Here is a 19,915-nt window from a genome sequence, read left to right as displayed (position 1 = left end):
CCTTAAGCCTATTCGCTCTGGTATTTAACATTTACCACGAGTTACAGATTATTTACCTTAGCTATGACTATCATGAATTCATACATTTCTCTGAGAAAAGGTCTGTGTCCACAGGTCCAGAGAAAGCAACCCAAGGTTGTTCGACCTCTCTCGGAAGCCAATATTCTGTATTCATTGCGAAACACATTTGCACCCTCTCCAGAACCTCCACATCATTCACGTGATGTGTTTATCAGATCAGTGCACAATACTGATTTTTTTTCTTAACCAACGTTCATCCAGCTACAACACAATTTTCAAAAATACATACTCACACCACCACTTGTCGTTGCACGCTACCAATTGTGTTGCCAATTCCAGGAAACTATGCACATCCATCACATGACCCGTCCGTACATCAATCTTCCTAACGGTCCCAGCATACACTGTGCACATTGCTCGCGAACTTCACCTCCCAACGTTCAACTCCTCATATTTGCCCTAATTAATTGTACCTGGTGACTGTCTGTTCATATTTATAATTGGATGTTGAATATTTCGACAACAGTCTCAAATATACACGACACCGCCAACTTCTGTAAATCGACGAATCAGTCCACCCATGTGATTATGTAATCGTTTTGAGTAATGCATAGTTAATTATTAATGTATTTACATCACACACGACACATGGCGAAGCAGTGACCCTTGCGGACACGGCTAGTCACATACCTTCACCCAGAGGAATGCTCCTCCAGTCCTGACTCTACTTTATGTCAGCAAGACATCTTTGAAATCAATGTACAAAGTCTCTGCTTAACATTCCTCCAGCGGAAATGTCGATTGTTGATTTCCCTCTAGAGATGCTCCCTGACCTGCTGTCCGTCCAGTATTGTGTGCGTTGCCTTCTCTACTTACCCTCTTGTCTCAATTTTATCTCATTCACTATATATTGGTAGCGCACTCAGATTCCCTGTTTAAAATTTCTCCTGCTCGCTGTCTCCTGCACAGCCACAGAAAATAGACTGTGGGAAACACCCCGCACCTCCACTGTCAGACAACCCAAAAATCCGGGGAGAATTCACCATTTCCCTTCTAAACGAGAAAACAACATCTGTTTCTCTCACTGGCTGTCGGAGGCGTTTCGCACATCAGGGCGTACCTAATACTGACAGAAATTTCATCTGCTCCCTGGACCGTTACATTGCGCGCTGTTGTACTCCTGTCTGAGTTACCCACACCCACCTTATTCAAGAGCTCCTTCTCCTTTCAGTCAGGTGAAGATTAGCCTGGAGTTAATCGACTATTTCCGTTGTTAGGTCCCTGCGCTGGACCTGATGAATTGTTCCATTGCTCAAGGCGCTTTACTAGTGCGATCAATGACCCCGTCTGTTATCACTTTTTGTGCCCCTTTAGCGCCCACGTTTATTACTGTGAATTATTGATGATTTGACTAGACGTGTACCATGATGACAGAGTTTTAATGAGAAAAAGCCCAGTGAGCATACCTGTGTCCATTCTGACTCTGACTGACGTTGGTTGCTTATCGTCGGCTTGTCCGCCTTCCGGGTGGAAGAAAGCACCACCTGCTGGCGATTATCTGAGTTACACAAATAAAACAGAGAGAGTCAGTTACTCTGCCCTTCATAATTTAAAACACTTCTGTAAGGTCGCTGCTCAGTTTCCTACATTCCATGGAGGAAAGACTCAGATTAGCATCCTCCCCAGCCTTCTGGCCCTGACAACATACTCGCAAATCTGCCCTGCACTGCTTCCACTTTAATCAAGCCTTTTCAAACGGATTGGCTGGAACTATAATTTGTACTGCAAAGACAGTCTCACCAACGACTTATACAACGGACCTATAGTGGTTAACGCAACTCTTTACAGTTGGAACTACCCGGTTTCAATTTCTGAAAGTTTATGAGAGTTTGCATGTTCTCACCGTGATCGTTTGGTTTTCCTCCGGGTGATCCAGTTTCACCCCAGTCTTAAGACGTGCAGGTGGACAGCTTGTAAATTGTCCTGTGACAAGACTAGGGTTAAATCAGGGGACTTACTGGGCACATGTTATCTCAATGAGAATAGTGTCCCAACTCCTGCACTCAGTACCCTGACTGATGAAGGACAGCGTGGCAAACACCCCTTCACAGCCCCGTGTCGCCGCAGTGAGTGAACTCATCAGTCCCTCTGGCCTCTGACAATCTCAGACCAGGAGCTCCCAACTCCGGCACTCAGTACCCTGACTGCTGAAGGACAGCGTGGCAAACACCCCTTCACAGCCCCGTGTCGCCGCATCGAGTGAACTCTTCAGCGCCTCTTGTCTCTGACAATCTCAGACCAGGAGCTCCCAACTCCTGCACTCAGTACCCTGACTGATGAAGGACAGCGTGGCAAACACCCCTTCACAGCCCCGTGTCGCCGCAGTGAGTGAACTCATCAGTCCTTCTGGTCTCTGACAATCTCAGACAAGGAGCTCCCAACTCCTGCACTCAGTACCCTGACTGCTGAAGGACAGCGTGCAAACACCCCTTCACAGCCCCGTGTCGCCGCCGTGAGTGAACTCATCAGTCCCTCTGGTCTCTGACAATCTCAGACCAGGAGCTCCCAACTCCGGCACTCAGTACCCTGACTGCTGAAGGACAGCGTGGCAAACACCCCTTCACAGCCCCGTGTCGCCGCATCGAGTGAACTCATCAGTCCCTCTGGTCTCTGACAATCTCAGACCAGGAGCTCCCAACTCCTGCACTCAGTACCCTGACTGTTGAAGGACAGCGTGGCAAACACCCCTTCACAGCCCCGTGTCGCCGCATCGAGTGAACTCTTCAGACCCTCTGGTCTCTGACAATCTCAGAACAGGAGCTCCTTGTTGCAATATTCAGAATGAAACTGAAGACCATCAGGAAAACCTACGGACCAGAAGTTTGATGTTGATCGCATCCCTCAAGAACATGACGTGGAGGTGAAGAACAGATTCATGGATTAAACTTGGTGGAGAGAAAGCCAGAAGAACTATGGATAGAAGTAAGGATCGTTATACAAGAGGTGCCAACAAAAAGTATTGCAAACACAAAGGAGGCCGGGAAAGCAAATTGGCTTTCTGCGGAGGCTGAGCAGTGAAGAGACGTGAAGGCCAATGGAGATTGGAACAAATACCTCCAACTGATCACAAAGTTCAAGAAGATATCAAGGAAAGATACGGAAACTTCCTCAAAGGAGCGATGCAAAGAAGCTGAAGAAGCCAACATTAGAGGAAAAAAAAACAAGAGATCTATTCAAGAAGATTTCAGAAATTAAAGGAAGATTTTATGCAAGAATGAGTATAGGAAAAGACAAAACAAAGGAAGGACTATTTTGAAGAAAAGATATCAAAAAGAAATGGCAGGAGTACAGGAAATATCCCAGTAGCAAATACACCTGTAGTGAATTCCTCATCGATCTAGAGCCAGATATTCTGGAAAGTGAAGTCGAATTGAAAACTTTGCCAATAATAAGGCTGCAGGATGAAACAGGAGTTCAGCTGAATTGTTTAAAACGTTAAAAGTTATGCTGTAAAAGTGCTGCATGCAATTTGCATGCAATCTGGTAAACGTAAAAATGGCCTTTAGACTGGAAAAAAAGAACAGTTTATATCCCAATTCCCAAGAAGGGAAATGTAAAGGAATGTCATATTTCCAACAATTTCACAAATCTCACATGCGAGCAAGGTATTGCTAAAGATCATGCAAGCAAGCCTCCAGCAATACACAGAACGACAACTGCTGGATGTACAAGCTGGTTTTAGAAGAGGTAGAGGCAGTTGCGCTGTGCTCCAAATTGCTAACTTACACTGGATAACAGAGAAATCGAGAGAATTCCAGAAAAGTATTTATCTGTGTTTTATTGGCGATTTTAAAGCCTTCAACAGTGTGGACCACATAAACTGTGGCAAATCCTTAAAGAAATGGGGATACCTGGACATCTGATCTGCCTTATGAGAAACTTGTACGAAGATCAGGAAGCAACAGTTAGAACTGACCACGGAACAACAAACTGGTTCAGGATTGGGAAATGAGTGCAAGAAGACTGCATACGGCCACCCTGCTTGTTTTATTCCTATACTGAACACATCATGAGCAATGCTGGCATCGAGGACTCAAAGTGTTGGAATCAACAGACAGACAGACAGACATACTTTAATGACCACGAGGGAAAAAGGGTTTCGTTGCAGTCGCACCAACCAAGAATAGTGTAGAAATTTAGCAATATAGAAACCATAAATAATTATATAACAGTAAGTGGAATAAGTGGAATTAGTCCAGGGCCAGCCTATGGGCTCAGGGTGCATGATACTCCGAGGGAGGAATTGTAAAATTGCCGGATGAAACATTAACAGCCTCAGACATGCGGGTGATGCTACTCCAATGGCTGAAAGTGAGAAGGATCTGTGGAAGCTTCTAATGAACGTGAAAGAAGAAAGTGGGAAAGTTGACTTGTTCCTCAATATTAAGTATACCGGCCAGCCCTATCAACTTCGTGGTAATAAATGGAAAGGAAGTTGAAACAGTAACAGATTTTGTCGTTTCAAAGATTTCTATAGATGGTAACTGCAGCCAGGAAATTAAATAGCTCTTGTTTCCGGACAGGGCAGTAATAGGAAATTTAGATAAAATTCAGAAGCGCAGAGACATAACATCGTTTACGAAGAACCGTAGAGTCGGGTCTATGGTATTTCCAGTTGCGATGTATGGCTGTGAGAGCTGGACTGTTAGTGAGGCTGATTACAAAATAATCGTCGACTTTGAAATTAGGTGCTGAAGGAAAGTGTTAAGAGTACATCAGACAGCAAGAAGATCGGACAAGTCAACACTTGAAGAAGTAGAGGCAGACTGCTGACCAGGAGTATTGAAAAGCTCCAATGTTTTGGCCACATGTAGTGCGCGCGAGGGCAGTGGGCGGGCGGTGAGCTGGTGCGCGCGAGGGCAGTGGGCGGGGCGGTGAGCTGGTGCGCGCGAGGGCAGTGGGCGGGGCGGTGAGCTGGTGCGCGCGAGGACAGTGGGCGAGGCGGTGAGCTGGTGCGCGCGAGGGCAGTGGGCGGGGCGGTGAGCTGGTGCGCGCGAGAGCAGTGGGCGGGGCGGTGAGCTGGTGCGCGCGAGGGCAGTGGGCGGGGCGGTGAGCTGGTGCGCGCGAGGGCAGTGGGCGGGGCGGTGAGCTGGTGCGCGCGAGGGCAGTGGGTGGGGCGGTGAGCTGGTGCGCGCGAGGGCATTGGGCGGGGCGGTGAGCTGGTGCGCGCGAGGGCAGTGGGCGGGGCGGTGAGCTGGTGCGCGCGAGGGCAGTGGGCGGGGCGGTGAGCTGGTGCGCGCGAGGGCAGTGGGCGGGGCGGTGAGCTGGTGCGCGCGAGGGCAGTGGGCGTGGCGGTGAGCTGGTGCGCGCGAGGGCAGTGGGCGGGGCGGTGAGCTGGTGCGCGCGAGGGCAGTGGGCGGGGCGGTGAGCTGGTGCGCGCGAGGGCAGTGGGCGGGGCGGTGAGCTGGTGCGCGCGAGGGCAGTGGGCGGGGCGGTGAGCTGGTGCGCGCGAGGGCAGTGGGCGGGGCGGTGAGCTGGTGCGCGCGAGGGCAGTGGGCGGGGCGGTGAGCTGGTGCGCGCGACCGCAGTGGGTGGGGCGGTGAGCTGGTGCGCGCGGCAGATGTGGAGGCTGTAGAGTCAGGGATAGGGAACGGGGAGTGCGTCCCTCGGTCCCGGACTGTGCTGGCTCGCTCACTGAATGAGTCAGAAGTTCGACACCTTAATACAGCTGGGGCAGACGTTTAACACACAAAGCTGAACGCAAATCATTAAATCAAGCAAATCGCTTGTGTTCAGTTCAACTGTATAAATACAATAATATCTCCCTTCACATACTAGTAAGCTTACATTAATTGAATTGTCAGAGTTCTTCCAGTCAACGCAACAAAACCCACATTTGGACCACCCGTCCCCTCGAAACTGCTGTGCAGATAATGAGATCACGGCTGAACTGATCTAAAATGTCATTACGTATTCCCCCATGTGGATCCCTGCATCACTTCAAAGCCGTCTTTGCCTCCACTGGCCATTGTGGAGAAGAGTTCAAAACACCCTCAATCGACACAGGAACAATAGATGTATTGTTCTAAAATGGGAAATTCCGGAAACGGAGTAGGTGCTTGCTGTTTGCATCTCACACCCTTGCTTTGAAACTGGTGGGGGCTAATCTTAAACTTCATCTGACCGGTGGAAAATGTCACTCGTGCAAACAGAAAACAGCAGGAACACAAAGAGCACCAGCAGCAGAAGTAGCTTAAAAAACCACAAATATCTCCGTGTTCGCTGATGCAAAGCACAGACAACTGGTTAGTTGGAAATAAATATGAAAAATAAATATCAGAAGTTGAATTATTCTCACCTTAATTCCCCAAGAACATGCTGACAATGTGGGTACTGTGGGCCGTTTCTGTGGGCCCCGCCCACCGCCCCACACGGAGCTTTCGTAACCATGGCAACACAGAATGCTGGAAGGAACTCAGCAGGTCAGGCAGCATCTATGGATATGTGTAAACAGACGACATTGCGGAACCAGACCTTTAATCAGGACTGGAGTGGAAAGGGTAAGAGGGCAGATGATTGACTGATTTGGAAGATGGGGCTTGTTGTTCTATGAGACTCGGTGCTCAGGGTTTGTGTGTAAGCGGCTGCCCGTCAGTGCGCGTTCCTCAGAACAGGGAGCGGCCGTTCCGCTGAAATCCAATCCAACCGGTTTGACAAGACACTGTGGTTCAAATGTGAAGGCAGTTTAATATTGTATTTAACCCTTTCTGCTGCTGGGAAGAGCGGTGGAACCAATGGCGCGATGTAAAGAAAACTACCTGTGGCCTCCAAGGTGACTGGATTGTTTCTCCACAGATGCTGCCTGGCCTGCAGAGTTCCTCCAGCATTGTGTGTGTGTTGCTCGGATTTCCAGCATCTGCTGTTTTCTCTTGTTCGAGAGAGATCGGTGACGGGTCGCTGCCCCGTGGGATATTTCATATGTTTCTACCAGGGCGAAAGATTCCTTCTGCTCGCTCTCAGTATTACCCAGCTCGCGTCTCTTAATCCATTTGGACAATTGACTCGTTAGCACGAACACGTCAGGACTCCCTTCCCCGACGAAATCCACTCCCGATCCCGAACAGAGCCTAGCCTCGCTGAATAGTTGTGCAGAATCATAGACAACACTTACCTCTGATGTCGTAACCGGTTGGTGTTCAGTGTGGTCCCGGAAAAACAGTCCGATATCCGGGTGTGACGGACAATGATCCTGGAACCGGTTTGTTCTCCCTGTACGGAAAGTTGAGTCTATGCTGCTGCTCCCGAGGACATTCGGCTGTGAACCGATGGACAGGGCCGGGTGAACTGGGGTAGAGCGGGACTGCCGCGGTCCGGGTCACACTAACTCTCACCGGCTCAGGACGGGTCTGACTGCGGGAGGAGGCGGGAGTGTGATCAATGTAGCAACCCTAAAGAGGAAAACAAACAGGCTGCGTTAACCTTTCTGTCGGACTTCCGCCCAGATCCCTCCTTTTTCTTTCATCGCAACCAGTGGGGCGGAGTTTCTCTGTTTAACCCAGTCAGTCCCAGGCTAAGAATTTGATCCAGCCCGGGTTCTGGGAGGGTCTGAGCTTCCGCCCCCTGTGTGTAAACAGGACTGCCCGGCGTAGGTAGTTTCAGCTCCAACGTCACTCACCTGTTCAGGTGCGGGGAGCCGCCTTTCTGCTGAAATTAATCCAAACACATCCGACCATATATATTCACACTCAACTGTAATAAATCTGGTCAAAGATTTCCTCAGCGCCTCTCGATTCAGGGGAATTGATTAACTCTAACACTAGAGATTATTGCAGTTCCATCTGGACAACTATTATTACAAGGAACCCCGTCGCCCACGGTTAACAGCGGGTTTCTTTCCACAAGCAATGTTTGTTGGTTCACACCCCGCCGGTAATACTTGTGGAATTGGTTTCCGGCCATTCCAAATGGCCAGACGTTTTCCCGGGAAAGGTCTCCTGGACCGGTTTATTTTAAAAAAAAATCCTTGAAGAATATTTTCAAGCCAACTGCAGACGGTTCGAGTTTGAGATAAACATAAGGTGCTGGAAACTCGCGGCAAACAGGACAACAGCTGTCACTGGTAATGTTGCGCGTTCGGGACCCTGGGTCAATCATGTTAGAGATTATCTCGCTCTTCCCTGCAGCAGAAAGGGTTAAGTACGATATTGAAGTGACTTTCTTTGCGTCTGCAGGAGGGTGTTATGCCATGCTGACCATCCCGGATCAGTCAAAGTCTATCCACATAGTCACAGATCTGGTCCCTTACAATAGCTTTCAATGACTTTTCCACTACTTACATCAGGATTCCCGGCCTCCAATTTCCTGGTTTATTTTTGGAGGTTTTCTGAAGCAGTGGAACAACATTATCTATCTTCCAGTCTTCCGCTCCCTCACATGTCGCTGTGGATGATTTAAGATCTCTGCTCGGGCCCTGCAATTTCTGCGCTTGCCTCCAGACCATGCAGGGGAGGACCTTGTCAGGTCCTGCAGATTCATCGTCCCTAAGACAGCAAAAACTCCTTCTCTCTAATCTGTATGGGGTCCATCTATTACATCAAGTCCTTTTACAGTATGGGCGTCCCAGTGCATATGAGAAAAGTTAAATTCACCTACCATCACAAGTTATGTTTCTACAACAGACTGCAATCTCTCAGCAAATCTGCTCCACTAAATCCCACAGAATGTTGGGTTGTGTAATATAGCCCCATTAATGTGGTCGTATCTTTCTTATTCCTCAGTTCTGCCCATAAAGCCTCACCAGAGGAGTTCTCCAGTCTTTCCTGACTGAGCACTACCGGGACATTTCCCTGCCACCCCTCCCCCATTTAAAACAATGGAAACCCAGAGCAGCCAGTCCTGCCTCTCCTGCAACCAAGCCTCACGAATGGCTACAATGTCATAATTCCACGTGTTGATCCATGCCCTGAGCCTATCGGCCTTTTCTTCAATACTTCTGGCACTGAAATGTACGCAGCTCAGAACATTATTCGCACCGTGGTTAACCTGCGATTCCTGACTTTGTCTGTGGTCCTAACAACATCTGTTTGCGAAACCTGGATAAGTACATGGATGGTAGGGGATGGAGAGCAGTTCAATGGGGCTTGGCAGACTAATAGTTTGACAGGGAGACCGGGAACCCTGCACAGCAAAACGCAAGGTGTTTGATATAATGACTGTAAATCATGCACGGTAAAGCTCCCGGATTGGGATATGGTGATTGATAATAGCGCTTAACGAGATAGAGAGACTGGGAATCGTGTCTGGTAATAGTCCCCATGTGGGCTACGGAGATTGGGAACCGTGCATGGTAAAACACCCGCTCGGGGATGGAGACGGGGAACAGTGGGCGGCAAAACTCCCCATGACGAATCGCGAGACAGGGAACCGTAACCTCACTGTGGATTTGTTCAGTGATGTGTGATAGACCATGACTAACATCCGTGCCTCTGTGAATGGATGAATAGTTTGTCTGATAATTCTGACCAGACTCAGTGCCTCTCTCACTCATCCATGTCTCTCTCACTCTGGTCTCTTCTATATCCCTCTCCCTCTCCCCTCCAAACTCACCACCATTCACCCTCACCCCTGCTTGCTCGCCACCCGCTCGTACTCACCCTGCTTTCTGCACCACACACTTTCAGTCCTACCTCGAACCCTTCCTCACCCCTCTTTCATTGGCGGCATTCTCACTCAGCTATTTTTCTTCGCCGCTCATCTCAGTCACCCTCCATCTTCACTTCATAGTCCACACCGCACATGCCTGTCAGCCATCTTACTCATCCCTCTCTCCTCACCTCCCCAATCACTCAGCCCTTCGTGCTCACTACCCTGTCCGTCACCCATCCCACCACACCCCCACGTACTCAACACTACTCCCTTACTCCCTCTCTCACCTCACAATCCTCAGCTCCACTCTCTAACTTACACAATGTCACTTCATCTTTACTCCTATCCCTCACACTCTCCCTTGGGCTCACACAGCACCTTACTCCTTCCTCTGTCTCCCCCTCTCTCCCATTTCTTTCAATCTCCACACCTCTCTCCCCTTCTCACTCGACCACACACCCACCGCCCACTCCATTTCTCTCCCTCTATCTCCCCTCCTCTCCAGCTCTCTCTCCCATCTCTATCTCCCTTTCTCTCTAACCCTTCCCCCCTCTCTCTCCCTGCTGTCTCCCCTTACACTCACTTTCATCTTCAGCTTCCTGTTATCCTGTTCACACCTCACTCTGCTCCTGCCCCTCACCCTCACCTCGACAGCACTGAAAGGATTCGGGGAATCTGTAACTGGGAACGCGGCAGGTTCCAGCTCCGTGGTGATGTCCTTCACATTAAGGGAAGACGCGATTGGGAGAGACATGGACTGATTTATTTAAAAGATCTTTGGAGATTATTTTAACCCAACTGCAGATAATGTGAGTCTGAGGTAAACACAAGATGCTGGAAAGTTGCAGCAAACACGGCAGCAACTGTAAATGGTAGCGTCACGGGTTCGAGACCCTAGGAAATGTTCTTTAAAACACGTTAAAGTTTCTAACACTCTACCCTGTAGCTGAAATGGTTAAATACAATATATAAAGTGACCTTGTTCACACCCGAAGGAGAGCGAATTGTTAAACTGATTAGATTTTATTTCAGAAAAGAGCCCTTCCCTGTACTGAGGAATGTGCCCGGACCAGCAGAGCAGGAACGCAGACCCTGAGCTCAGAACAACAACCCGCATCGTCCAGGTCAATGATCTGGCCTCTTCCCCCTTCCTTTCCAATTCCACAGAGGGATCTCGGCCCGAAACATCAAATTCTTATTCAGTTTCATAGATGCTACTTGACCTGCTGAGTTCCTCCAGCATCTTGAGTGTGTCCCGTGGGTACGAAAGATCGGCGAGAGGGAGCGTGTGGGGCAGTGGGAAGGGCAGTGTCAAACGACTTCAAGCATATCTGCACTTTTGGAATGTTATTGGGGAATTAGGTGTGAATAATTCAACTTTTGATATTTATTCTGGGCCATCATTTAATCAGACTGTTGTCTGCATTATGGATCGAAGATCAAGGAGTCAAAGAGTCATAGAACTGTACTGCACAGAAACAGCGCTTCGGCCGAGGAATTTAAACTGCCTAATCTCACAGGTCTGAGTGTGGGCCACAGTCCACCATAACCCTACCCACCAAACGATTGCTTAAACAGCGACATCGTGCGCACATACACTGTCTTTGCTGGCCGCTCCTTCCATAACCGTCTGACCGAAGAAGTTTCCACTCATGTTCCTCTTAAACTTTTCATCTTTCACCCTTCACCCATGACCTCTGATTGCAGTCCCAGTGGAGAAAGCTTGCTTGCACTTACCATACCTATCTGCCTCATAATTTCGAATACCTCGATCAAATATCCTCTCAATCTTCCAACCTATTCAATTTGTCCTTTAACTCAGGTCACTCAGACCCGGCAACATCCAAATAACTACAGTGTCATGTAGATTGTTGCTTTCGATGACGAAGAACAACCGAGCCAGCACTGATCTCTGCAGCTTTTCACTAGTCACAGGGCTCCAGTCAGAGAGGTAACCAGATGCTGCTACTCTCCGGTTTCCCTCACCAAGACAAAGTCTCACCCAGTTTATTGAATGTCTTGTGACTGGACCGTCTTGAGAGTCCACCCATGCGAGACCTTGGTAATGGTCTACTTTCAATTCAATACAATTACTTTCTAAATTCGATGAAGAATATCTCCACTGCCTTGACTTCATCAACTTTTGTGGTAGCACGCTCAAAAGTATCTATAAGATTGCAGAGGCAAGACCAACCACTTACGACGCCATGCTGACTATCCATAATCACTCAATGTCCATCAAATAATTCATATATCCTTTCTCTTAGAATAGCTCCCAATATCTTTCCCACTACTGATATCAGACTCACCTGCCTATAACGTTCTCACAGAGCTTTAGACCTTTTCTGAAACAGATGATCCTCTCTAATCCACATAGGATCCAGGACCTCACGACATATACACACTCTGTATCCTTGTCCCGAGTAAATTCAGATGCAGGAAATCCATTTCTTCCATCTCTTCATCTCCCCATTCTCCTTTGGCTGCATGTATGGTTTACTGTTCTGATCCTTCAGAGGACCAATACTGTCCCTTTCAATCCTTTTGTTCTGATCTGTATGATCCGTTAGTACTGGCCTTCACCCAAAGCGTTCATTTAGCACACTTGATTTCTTTCTAAGTGTTACTTTGCATTTCGTACACCCGATCATTACCTAGCTGCCCATAACTACTGTGGTGGGTATGGTAAAATCTGTGGTACTGTATGGGTATGGTAAAATACTGTGGTAAAATCATCCTTTTATCGCGTAACCAGAGACTCAACATCTCTCTCTCAAAAAAAGTTTCCTCAAACCACTTACCTTTTATTCTGATAGGCACATATATACTTCATACTCTCAAAATTTTACCTTGGTATGTCCCCGCTTATTAGAACGCCTTTTCCAAAAAAATGGCCTGTCCTTTCTACAGTGTCATTTCTGATGCCATCAAAACTTTCCCTTCCAAATTCTAATTTGAACCCACGCAGATACCCTTTTCCATATTTGCTTTGAATCTGGTGGCATTGCGATTACGAGATGCAAAGAGTATCCCTACACACCCCTCTCTCCTTGCCGCCCACCTCACTCATTCCTCTCTCCTATGCGTCCCAATCACTCACCATTCTTGCTCACTGCAGTTCTCTGTCACCCTTCCTACTCGCCCGCCTCGTCCACAACCCTTCCTCTCCCTCACCCGACCCTCCTCTTACCCCTCTCCAACTTCTACACTCTCATCCTGCCCCTCCTCCGCCTGCTCACTCCATCAAACCGCACTCTCCTCCTTTCCATCAGCCTCTCCCTCCCCCTTACACTCAAGGTTACAGGAAACATTTAAAAATTACTGACAACGGTAACTGGGAACATAGCCAAGTTAATGTTGCAGTAAGGAATGCCACGGACTAACTATTTGAAGGGATCCTGAAAAAAGCTTGTAGAATACTTGCAGATGATGCGAGTCCGAGGGGAACGTAAAATGCTGGAAACTCGCAGCAAACACTCGCAACACGGTAACGGGTAACGTTGCGGGTTCGAGACCCCAGGTTCTTAAGAAAAATTAATGGTTCTATCGGCCTTCCCTGCAGCAGAAATTGTTAAATACATTATAAAAGTGAATGATTTCACACCTGAATGACAGTGAGTTGTTGAACCGGTTGGATTTGGTTTCAGTAGAAAGGCCGCTCCCTGTTCCGAGGAATGTGCGGGTCCAGCGGATGAAAACACACAGACCCTGAGCTCCGAGTTTCACAGAACAACCACCCGCATCTTCTAAATCAGTCCATGATCTGCCGTCTTCACTCTTCCTTTTCAGTTCCCCACTGAAAGTCTTGGCCCGAAAGTTCGACTTATTTATCAGTTTCAAAGATGCTACCGTTCCTGTTGAGTTCCTCCACAATTTTGTGCGTTACCATGTTTACGAAGATCAGCGTGTGGTGTAGCAAGAAGTGGCAGCTTGAAAAGACTTCAGAACATATACTAGTTCTTAGAATATTATTGGGGAATATAATCTGTGAAAAATTACATTTCTGCTAACTTTTTCTGATCTTTGTTTAATCAACCCGTTTCCTCTGTTTTGAATCAGAGATCAAGGAGACATAGGAACGTAGACGGGACTTGAGAAACTGAGTTACAGAGAAAGGATGAATAGGTTAGGACTTTATTCCCTGGAGCGTAGGAGAAAGAGGGGAGATTTGATAGAGGTGTATAAAATTATGATGGGTGTAGATAGAATGAACGCAACCAGGCTTTTTCCACTGAGGCCAGGGAGAAAAATAAAACAGAGGTCATGAGTTAAGGGTGAAGAGGCAAAAGTTTAAAGGGAACGTGGGGGGGGGGCTTCTTCACGCAGTAAGTGGTGGGAGTGTGGAATGAGCTGCCAGATGAAGTGGTGAATGCGGGCTCACGTTTGACATTTAAGAAAAACTTGGACAGGTATATGGATTAGAGGGGTTTGGAGGGATATGGCCCAGGTGCAGATCAGTGGGGCTAGGCAACAACATGTTTCGGCACAGCCAAGAAGGGCCAAAAGGCCTGTTTCTGTGCTGTAATGTTCTGTGGTTCAAGAACCAGGCCTTTCGGCTCAGCCACATAAACTGCTTCATTCCTTCGAACTGTACCGGGCCAAAGCCCTCCGTTTCCCTTCCATCCAAACTATCTCTTCATGTTGAAATCGAACTCGCATGGACATGTGTAGCTGGAAGCTCGTTCCACACGCCTAGTGAAGATGGTTCCTCTCATGGTCTCTTTAACCTTTTCATCTTCAACCCTTAACCCATGACCTCTTGCTTGTAGCTCCACGCAACCTCAGTGGAAACCGACTGCTTGCATTTATGCTATCAACACCCCTCATTTTGACTACCTCTGTGAGATCTTCTTCATTCAGAGGAATGCAATTCGAATCTATTCAAGAAATGCTTAAATACAATATTAAAGTGATTTTGTTCAGAGTCGAATGAGAGCGAATCGTCGAACAGGCTGGATTTGGTTTCAGCAGAAAGGCCGCTCCCTGTTCTGAAGAATGTGCAGGGCCAGACAGCTACTGACACAAATACCTGAGCCCCGATTCTCACAGAAAAACAACCCGCATGTTCCAAATCAATCCATCATCTGGCCTCTTCCCAGATCGGCGAGAGGGAGCGGTTGGAGCAGTGGGCGGGGCAGTTTGTAACCACCTCGAAACATACCCGAGTATATCCGCCAATTTTCGTTTTGAATTTAGGTCCAATAATTCAACTTCTGAAATTTACTCTGTCCTTTGTGTGATCAACCTGTGGTCTGTTGTGAAACAGCGACCAAGGAATCAACGAGTCAGAGTTAATGTGTCAGAGAAAAGTACAGCACAGAATTAGGCCCTTCGGCCGAGCTTTTTAAACTGCCTACTCCCATCGACCTGTACCGGGACCATACCGACCATACCCCTCCCTTCTAAACTATCTCTTAAACGTCGAGATCGAGCTCACATAAACCACTCGTTCCGGCAGCTTATCCCACACTCTCATCACCCTCTGAGTGAAGAGGTTTCACATCGTCCCCCTTTATGTCTGCACCTTACACCGTAACCAAACACGCCTGGTTGTAGTCCAGCCCCATATGAGCGGACCAGACCTATCTTTTATGCATATTTACTTTGAGTCTAATGGCATTCGGATCACTGACTGGAAAGTGTCCCCTACGCAAACGTCTCTCATCGGATCTCTCTCGTTTCCTAAAAACAGATCAAGTATTGCACACTCTCACGTTTCTGACTTCCAGGTTCTGATGTACTAAACTAACCGGAACACATTCGACCAACTCTACTCTCCCCAGTCCTTTTACAGTGTGGGATTCCCAGTCAAAATCTGGAAAGTTAAAATCACCTCTCATCACCTTTTGCTTCGTTCAACAGTTTGCGATCTCTACTAATTCATTCCTCGAAAACCTTTGGACAGGGAACACCTCACTAGGTGAGTTCTCCAGTGATCTGGCAGTCTCGTTCCCATTCCCCTGGTTATTAAAATTACACCCCCCCCCACCCATACCTGGCGTGCAGCACTGACATACCTTGCCGCTGGGACATTACTCTCCTTTCAGTTCAGATGCAAGCCGTCTTTTCTGTACCAGTCCCACCGTCACTGAACCTATTCCAAGATATAACAAATGACTCCTCTGTATAATCCTCTATTTCACTTTCATTCATGTGTCGCCTAAACTCCCGTAATCTTTCAGTCAAGTACACCGGCTCTGGCAGCATGTGCGAATCCCGGAGCATTCTCTGTGTAAGCGAAAGGGAAAAAAAAGCCTTACATCGGAAATCCCCTCTACAATTTCCTCCAGTTCCCTTAAATTATTTCCCTCGTATTATCCATTTATGTCAGGCATGGTTTAATGGCCGGCAAAACATTGTCGGCCGAAGGGCCTGTACTGTGCTGTATTGTCCTATCCTCTATGATCATCATGACTGGATACAAAGAACACCCTGCAAAAACCTCTGACACCTGACTTGTTTCATGCCCTGGTAGGAGATTAAGCGTTGTCCTCTCTCGTTGGGACTTCTACGTACTTATTACGGAATCTTCCCTGAACATGTTTGACAAACTCTGTCCCACTGGTCCTGTTTCAGTATGGGACTCAGTCAACAGGTGGAAAGCTGAAATCACCTCCTAACACAATCTTACTTTTCCTGCAACAGTCAGCGATCTCTCGACAGATTTTTTTCCTCGTTATCCAGCGGACTGTTGTCTGGTCTATAATGTAGCCCCATGATCACCGTCATACATTCCTTATTCTTCATTTCCACCGATAAAGCCTCACTAAGACGAGTTCTCTTGTCTGTTCTGACTGTGCACTGCGGTGACATTTTCTCAGCCCTGTAATGCCACCCCTCCTCCTGTAATTCCTTCAGATTTCTCATGTCTAAAAACAGGGAATCCCGAAATATCGTGCTGTCCTGCTTGCTCCTCCTACACCCAATTCTCAATAATCGCTACAATGTCATAATTCAATGTGTTGATTCATTTCCCCAGCCCTTTCTTTAAAGCTTCTTGCATTTAAATATACGCAGGTCAGGGCACCAGTCGCATCATGCTCAAATTTTTGATTCTTTCCGTTTTCTGGGACGGCCTCAATAGGGCGGATAGGGCTGTTGTTCTTTCATTTAATTGCAAAATCCCTGATCTCACTTTGCAGAACCACCTTCCCATGCATGCCGATTTCATTGGTACCAATATAGAACAGGACCTCGTGCTGCTCACTCACCCACATGAGAATCATAGAGAATGAATGGTGTGCTGAGAAAACAGGACGGAAGGGGAGGAGAGTACAGGCCAGAGAAATGGGTCAGATTCAGCATTTGGAGCAGAACGTGCAAGTTGCCATTTTCCTGCTCACTATCTCTGATTGGACTGTTTAAAAGCCGAAACCCACTGACCCATGACTAGGAGTCAGAGACAGAGCGAGAATCCTTCCATACAATCCCATCACACACTCCTGGAAACATACACTGAGTAACGCTCTATCCGCAAAGATCCATCACGCACTGCCGGGATTAGACACAGAGTGCAGCGCCCTCCACACTGTACCAGCACTCACTCCGGGGTCATACACAGAGTGAAGCTCCACCCACACCGTCGCATCACAAACTTCCAGGGTCACATAACCAGCAACGCCCCCCAAATATTATCCCATCACACTCCCGGGGTCAGACATGTGAAGTACCTCCCGCACCATCGCAGCACACTCTACTAGAATCAGAAAAAAGTACGAAACCCTCTCCCTCCTCCGGTCTCCCCACTCACCAATACCCAGCCTTTCGGCTTTCCAGTAGTCTCGAATTGTGTGTGTCTCTCGGAGATGGTGTGTGTGTGTGTGTGTGAGCGGATTGTGTGCTGCCGTTAGAGGAAGGAAGGGGAGGAGAGAGGAGGCCAGGGAAAGGCTGGTGAAGTTGCAGACACTGATGCAAGTGGTGTGGAACCATTCGATCAGCCTGTGCCTGTCAAGCTGTGGAAAGGCTCAGATCCTGGTGATAGATACCCGGTGTAACGGGGAGGTGTAACTCCAGACGTCAACTCTCCCTCATACTCACCAGAATTACCTGTGACAGAGTTCGCTCGGCAAAAGACAGAAGTGCCTGGAGGCTCAAGGTGTGTGTGTGTGTGTGTGTGTGTGTGTGTGTGTGTGTGTGTGTGTGTGTGTGTGTGTGTGTGTGTGTGTGTGTGTGTGTGTGTGTGTGTGTGTGTGTGTGTGTGTGTGTGTGTGTGTGTGTGTGTGTGTGTGTGTATGTACATAATGCGTGATTATATCTTAATGATATCTGCATATGAATGCTATCTTTCTGTTTTATGCATAACACGTACAGTTGACTGCAGACGGCAGAAGGTTACATACACCATAGCCGAATACATTTGAACTCAGTTTTTTTTTACAATTCCTGACATTTAATCCTAGAAAACATTCCCTTCCTTAGGTCTGTTAGGATCACTACTTTATTTTAAGAATGTGAAATGTCAGAATAATAGTAGAGAGTATTATTTATTTCGCCTTTTATTTCTTTCACCACTTTCCCAGTGGGCCAGATGTTTACATACACTTTGTTAGTATTTGGTAGCATTGCCTTTAAATAGTTTCACTTGGGTGAAACTTTTTGGGTAGTCTTCCACCGGCTTCTCACAATAGGTTGTTATTTTGTTCAATTCCTCCAGACAGAGCTGATGTAACTGAGTCAGGTTTGTAGGCCTCCTGCCTCGCACACAATCTTCAGTTCTGCCCACAAATTTTCTATCGGACTGAGGTCAGTGTTTTGTGATGTCCACTCGGATACCTTGACTTTGTTGTCCTGAATCATTTTTGCCACAACTTTGGAGACATGCTTGAGGTCATTGTCCAATTCGAAGACCCATTTTCCACCAAGATTTAACTCCCTGGCTGATGTCTTAAGATGTTGCTTCAATATATCCACATAATTTTCCTTCCTCGTGATGCCACATATTTTGTGAAGTTCACCAGTCCCTCCTGTAGCAAAGCACCCCCACAACATGATGCTGCCACCCCCATGCCTCACGTTTGGGATGGTGTTCCTCGGCTTGCAAATCTCACCCTTTATCCTCCAAACATAACGATGGTCATTATGGCCAAATAATTCAATTTTTCTTTCATCATACCAGAGAACATTTCTCCAAAAAGTAAGATCTTTGTCCCCACGTGCACTTGCAAACAGAAGTCTGGATTTTAATGGCGGTTTTGGAGCGGTGGCTTCTTCCTTGTTGAGCATCCTTTCAGATTATGTCGATATAGGACTCGTTTTACTGTGGATATAGACACTTGTCTACCTGTTTCCTCCAGCATCTTCACACGGTCTTTTGCTGTTCTAGGATTGATTTGCACTTTTTGCGCCGAAGTACTTTAATCTGCAGGAAACAGAATGCGTCTCCTTCCTGAGCGGTATGGCAGCTGCATGGTCCCATGGTGTTTATACTTGCCTTCGATTGTTTGTTCAGATGATCGAGGAACCTTCAGGCGTTTGGAACCAGACTTGTGGAGGTCCACATTTCGATTCTGACGTCTTGACTGCTTTATTTTGTTGTTTGTAAACTTCTGACCCACTGGAATTGTGATATAGTCAATTAAAAGTGAAATAATCTGTCTGTAAACAATTGCTGGAAGAGTTACACATGTCATGCACAAAGCAAATGTTTTCAACGTTTTGCCTAAACTCTAGTATGCGAATATGAAATCTGTGGAGTGTTTAAGCAACAAGTTTTAATGACTTCACCCGAGGTGTATGTAAACTTGTAACCCACTGGGAATGTGAGGAAAGAAATGAAAGCTGAAATAAATCACTCTCTCTACCATTATTCTGACATTCCGCATTCTTAAAAAAGGGTAGTGATCCTAACAGACTTAATACAAGTGATATTTCCTAGGATTAAATGTTAGGTGTTGTGAAAAACTGAGTATAAGTACATTTGGCTAAGGTGTACGTGAACTTGTGACATAACTGTGTGCCTTGTGCCGTGTGTGACTGTTTGGATTCTGCTCAGCAGCTTGATCCTGGCTGTATTCATGGGCATTTCTGTGTGACAGAGTTATAATTAAACACATCGAGTAGAAACGAAATGAAATGAAACTGCCTCGTCGATAGAGGTCGCACATTCCGTGGGCGAGAGTACAGTGATTCACATACATGAAGACCTCTTTCCAACCCTAACTCTTTAGCCACATGTTAAACTGAATGATCTTCATGATTTTGGGCAAGCCTGCACATACATAATTTGCAGAACCGGCTCACTCTTCCTTCC

General features: G+C 47.3%; 1 protein-coding gene across 1 annotated transcript in view; it reads right to left on the bottom strand.

Annotated features, from left to right (window-relative positions):
• The window catches only part of LOC140724076 (NACHT, LRR and PYD domains-containing protein 3-like), a 42,135-nt gene that overhangs the window by 16,885 nt on the left and 5,335 nt on the right, over nt 1-19,915 (bottom strand). Inside the window, exons 3-4 of the mRNA XM_073038561.1 lie at nt 19,097-19,219; nt 1,488-1,565 (exon numbers count right to left, since the gene is read on the bottom strand). Of these exons, the coding sequence (XP_072894662.1) occupies nt 1,488-1,565; nt 19,097-19,219 (201 nt within the window). The remainder of the gene's footprint in view (nt 1-1,487; nt 1,566-19,096; nt 19,220-19,915) is intronic.

This window comes from Hemitrygon akajei, unplaced genomic scaffold (genome assembly GCF_048418815.1).
Source record: "Hemitrygon akajei unplaced genomic scaffold, sHemAka1.3 Scf000158, whole genome shotgun sequence".
Lineage (NCBI taxonomy): Eukaryota > Metazoa > Chordata > Chondrichthyes > Myliobatiformes > Dasyatidae > Hemitrygon > Hemitrygon akajei.
The sequence above is the reverse complement of the archived record's forward strand: the minus strand, read 5'-3'. Positions and strand labels throughout refer to the sequence as shown.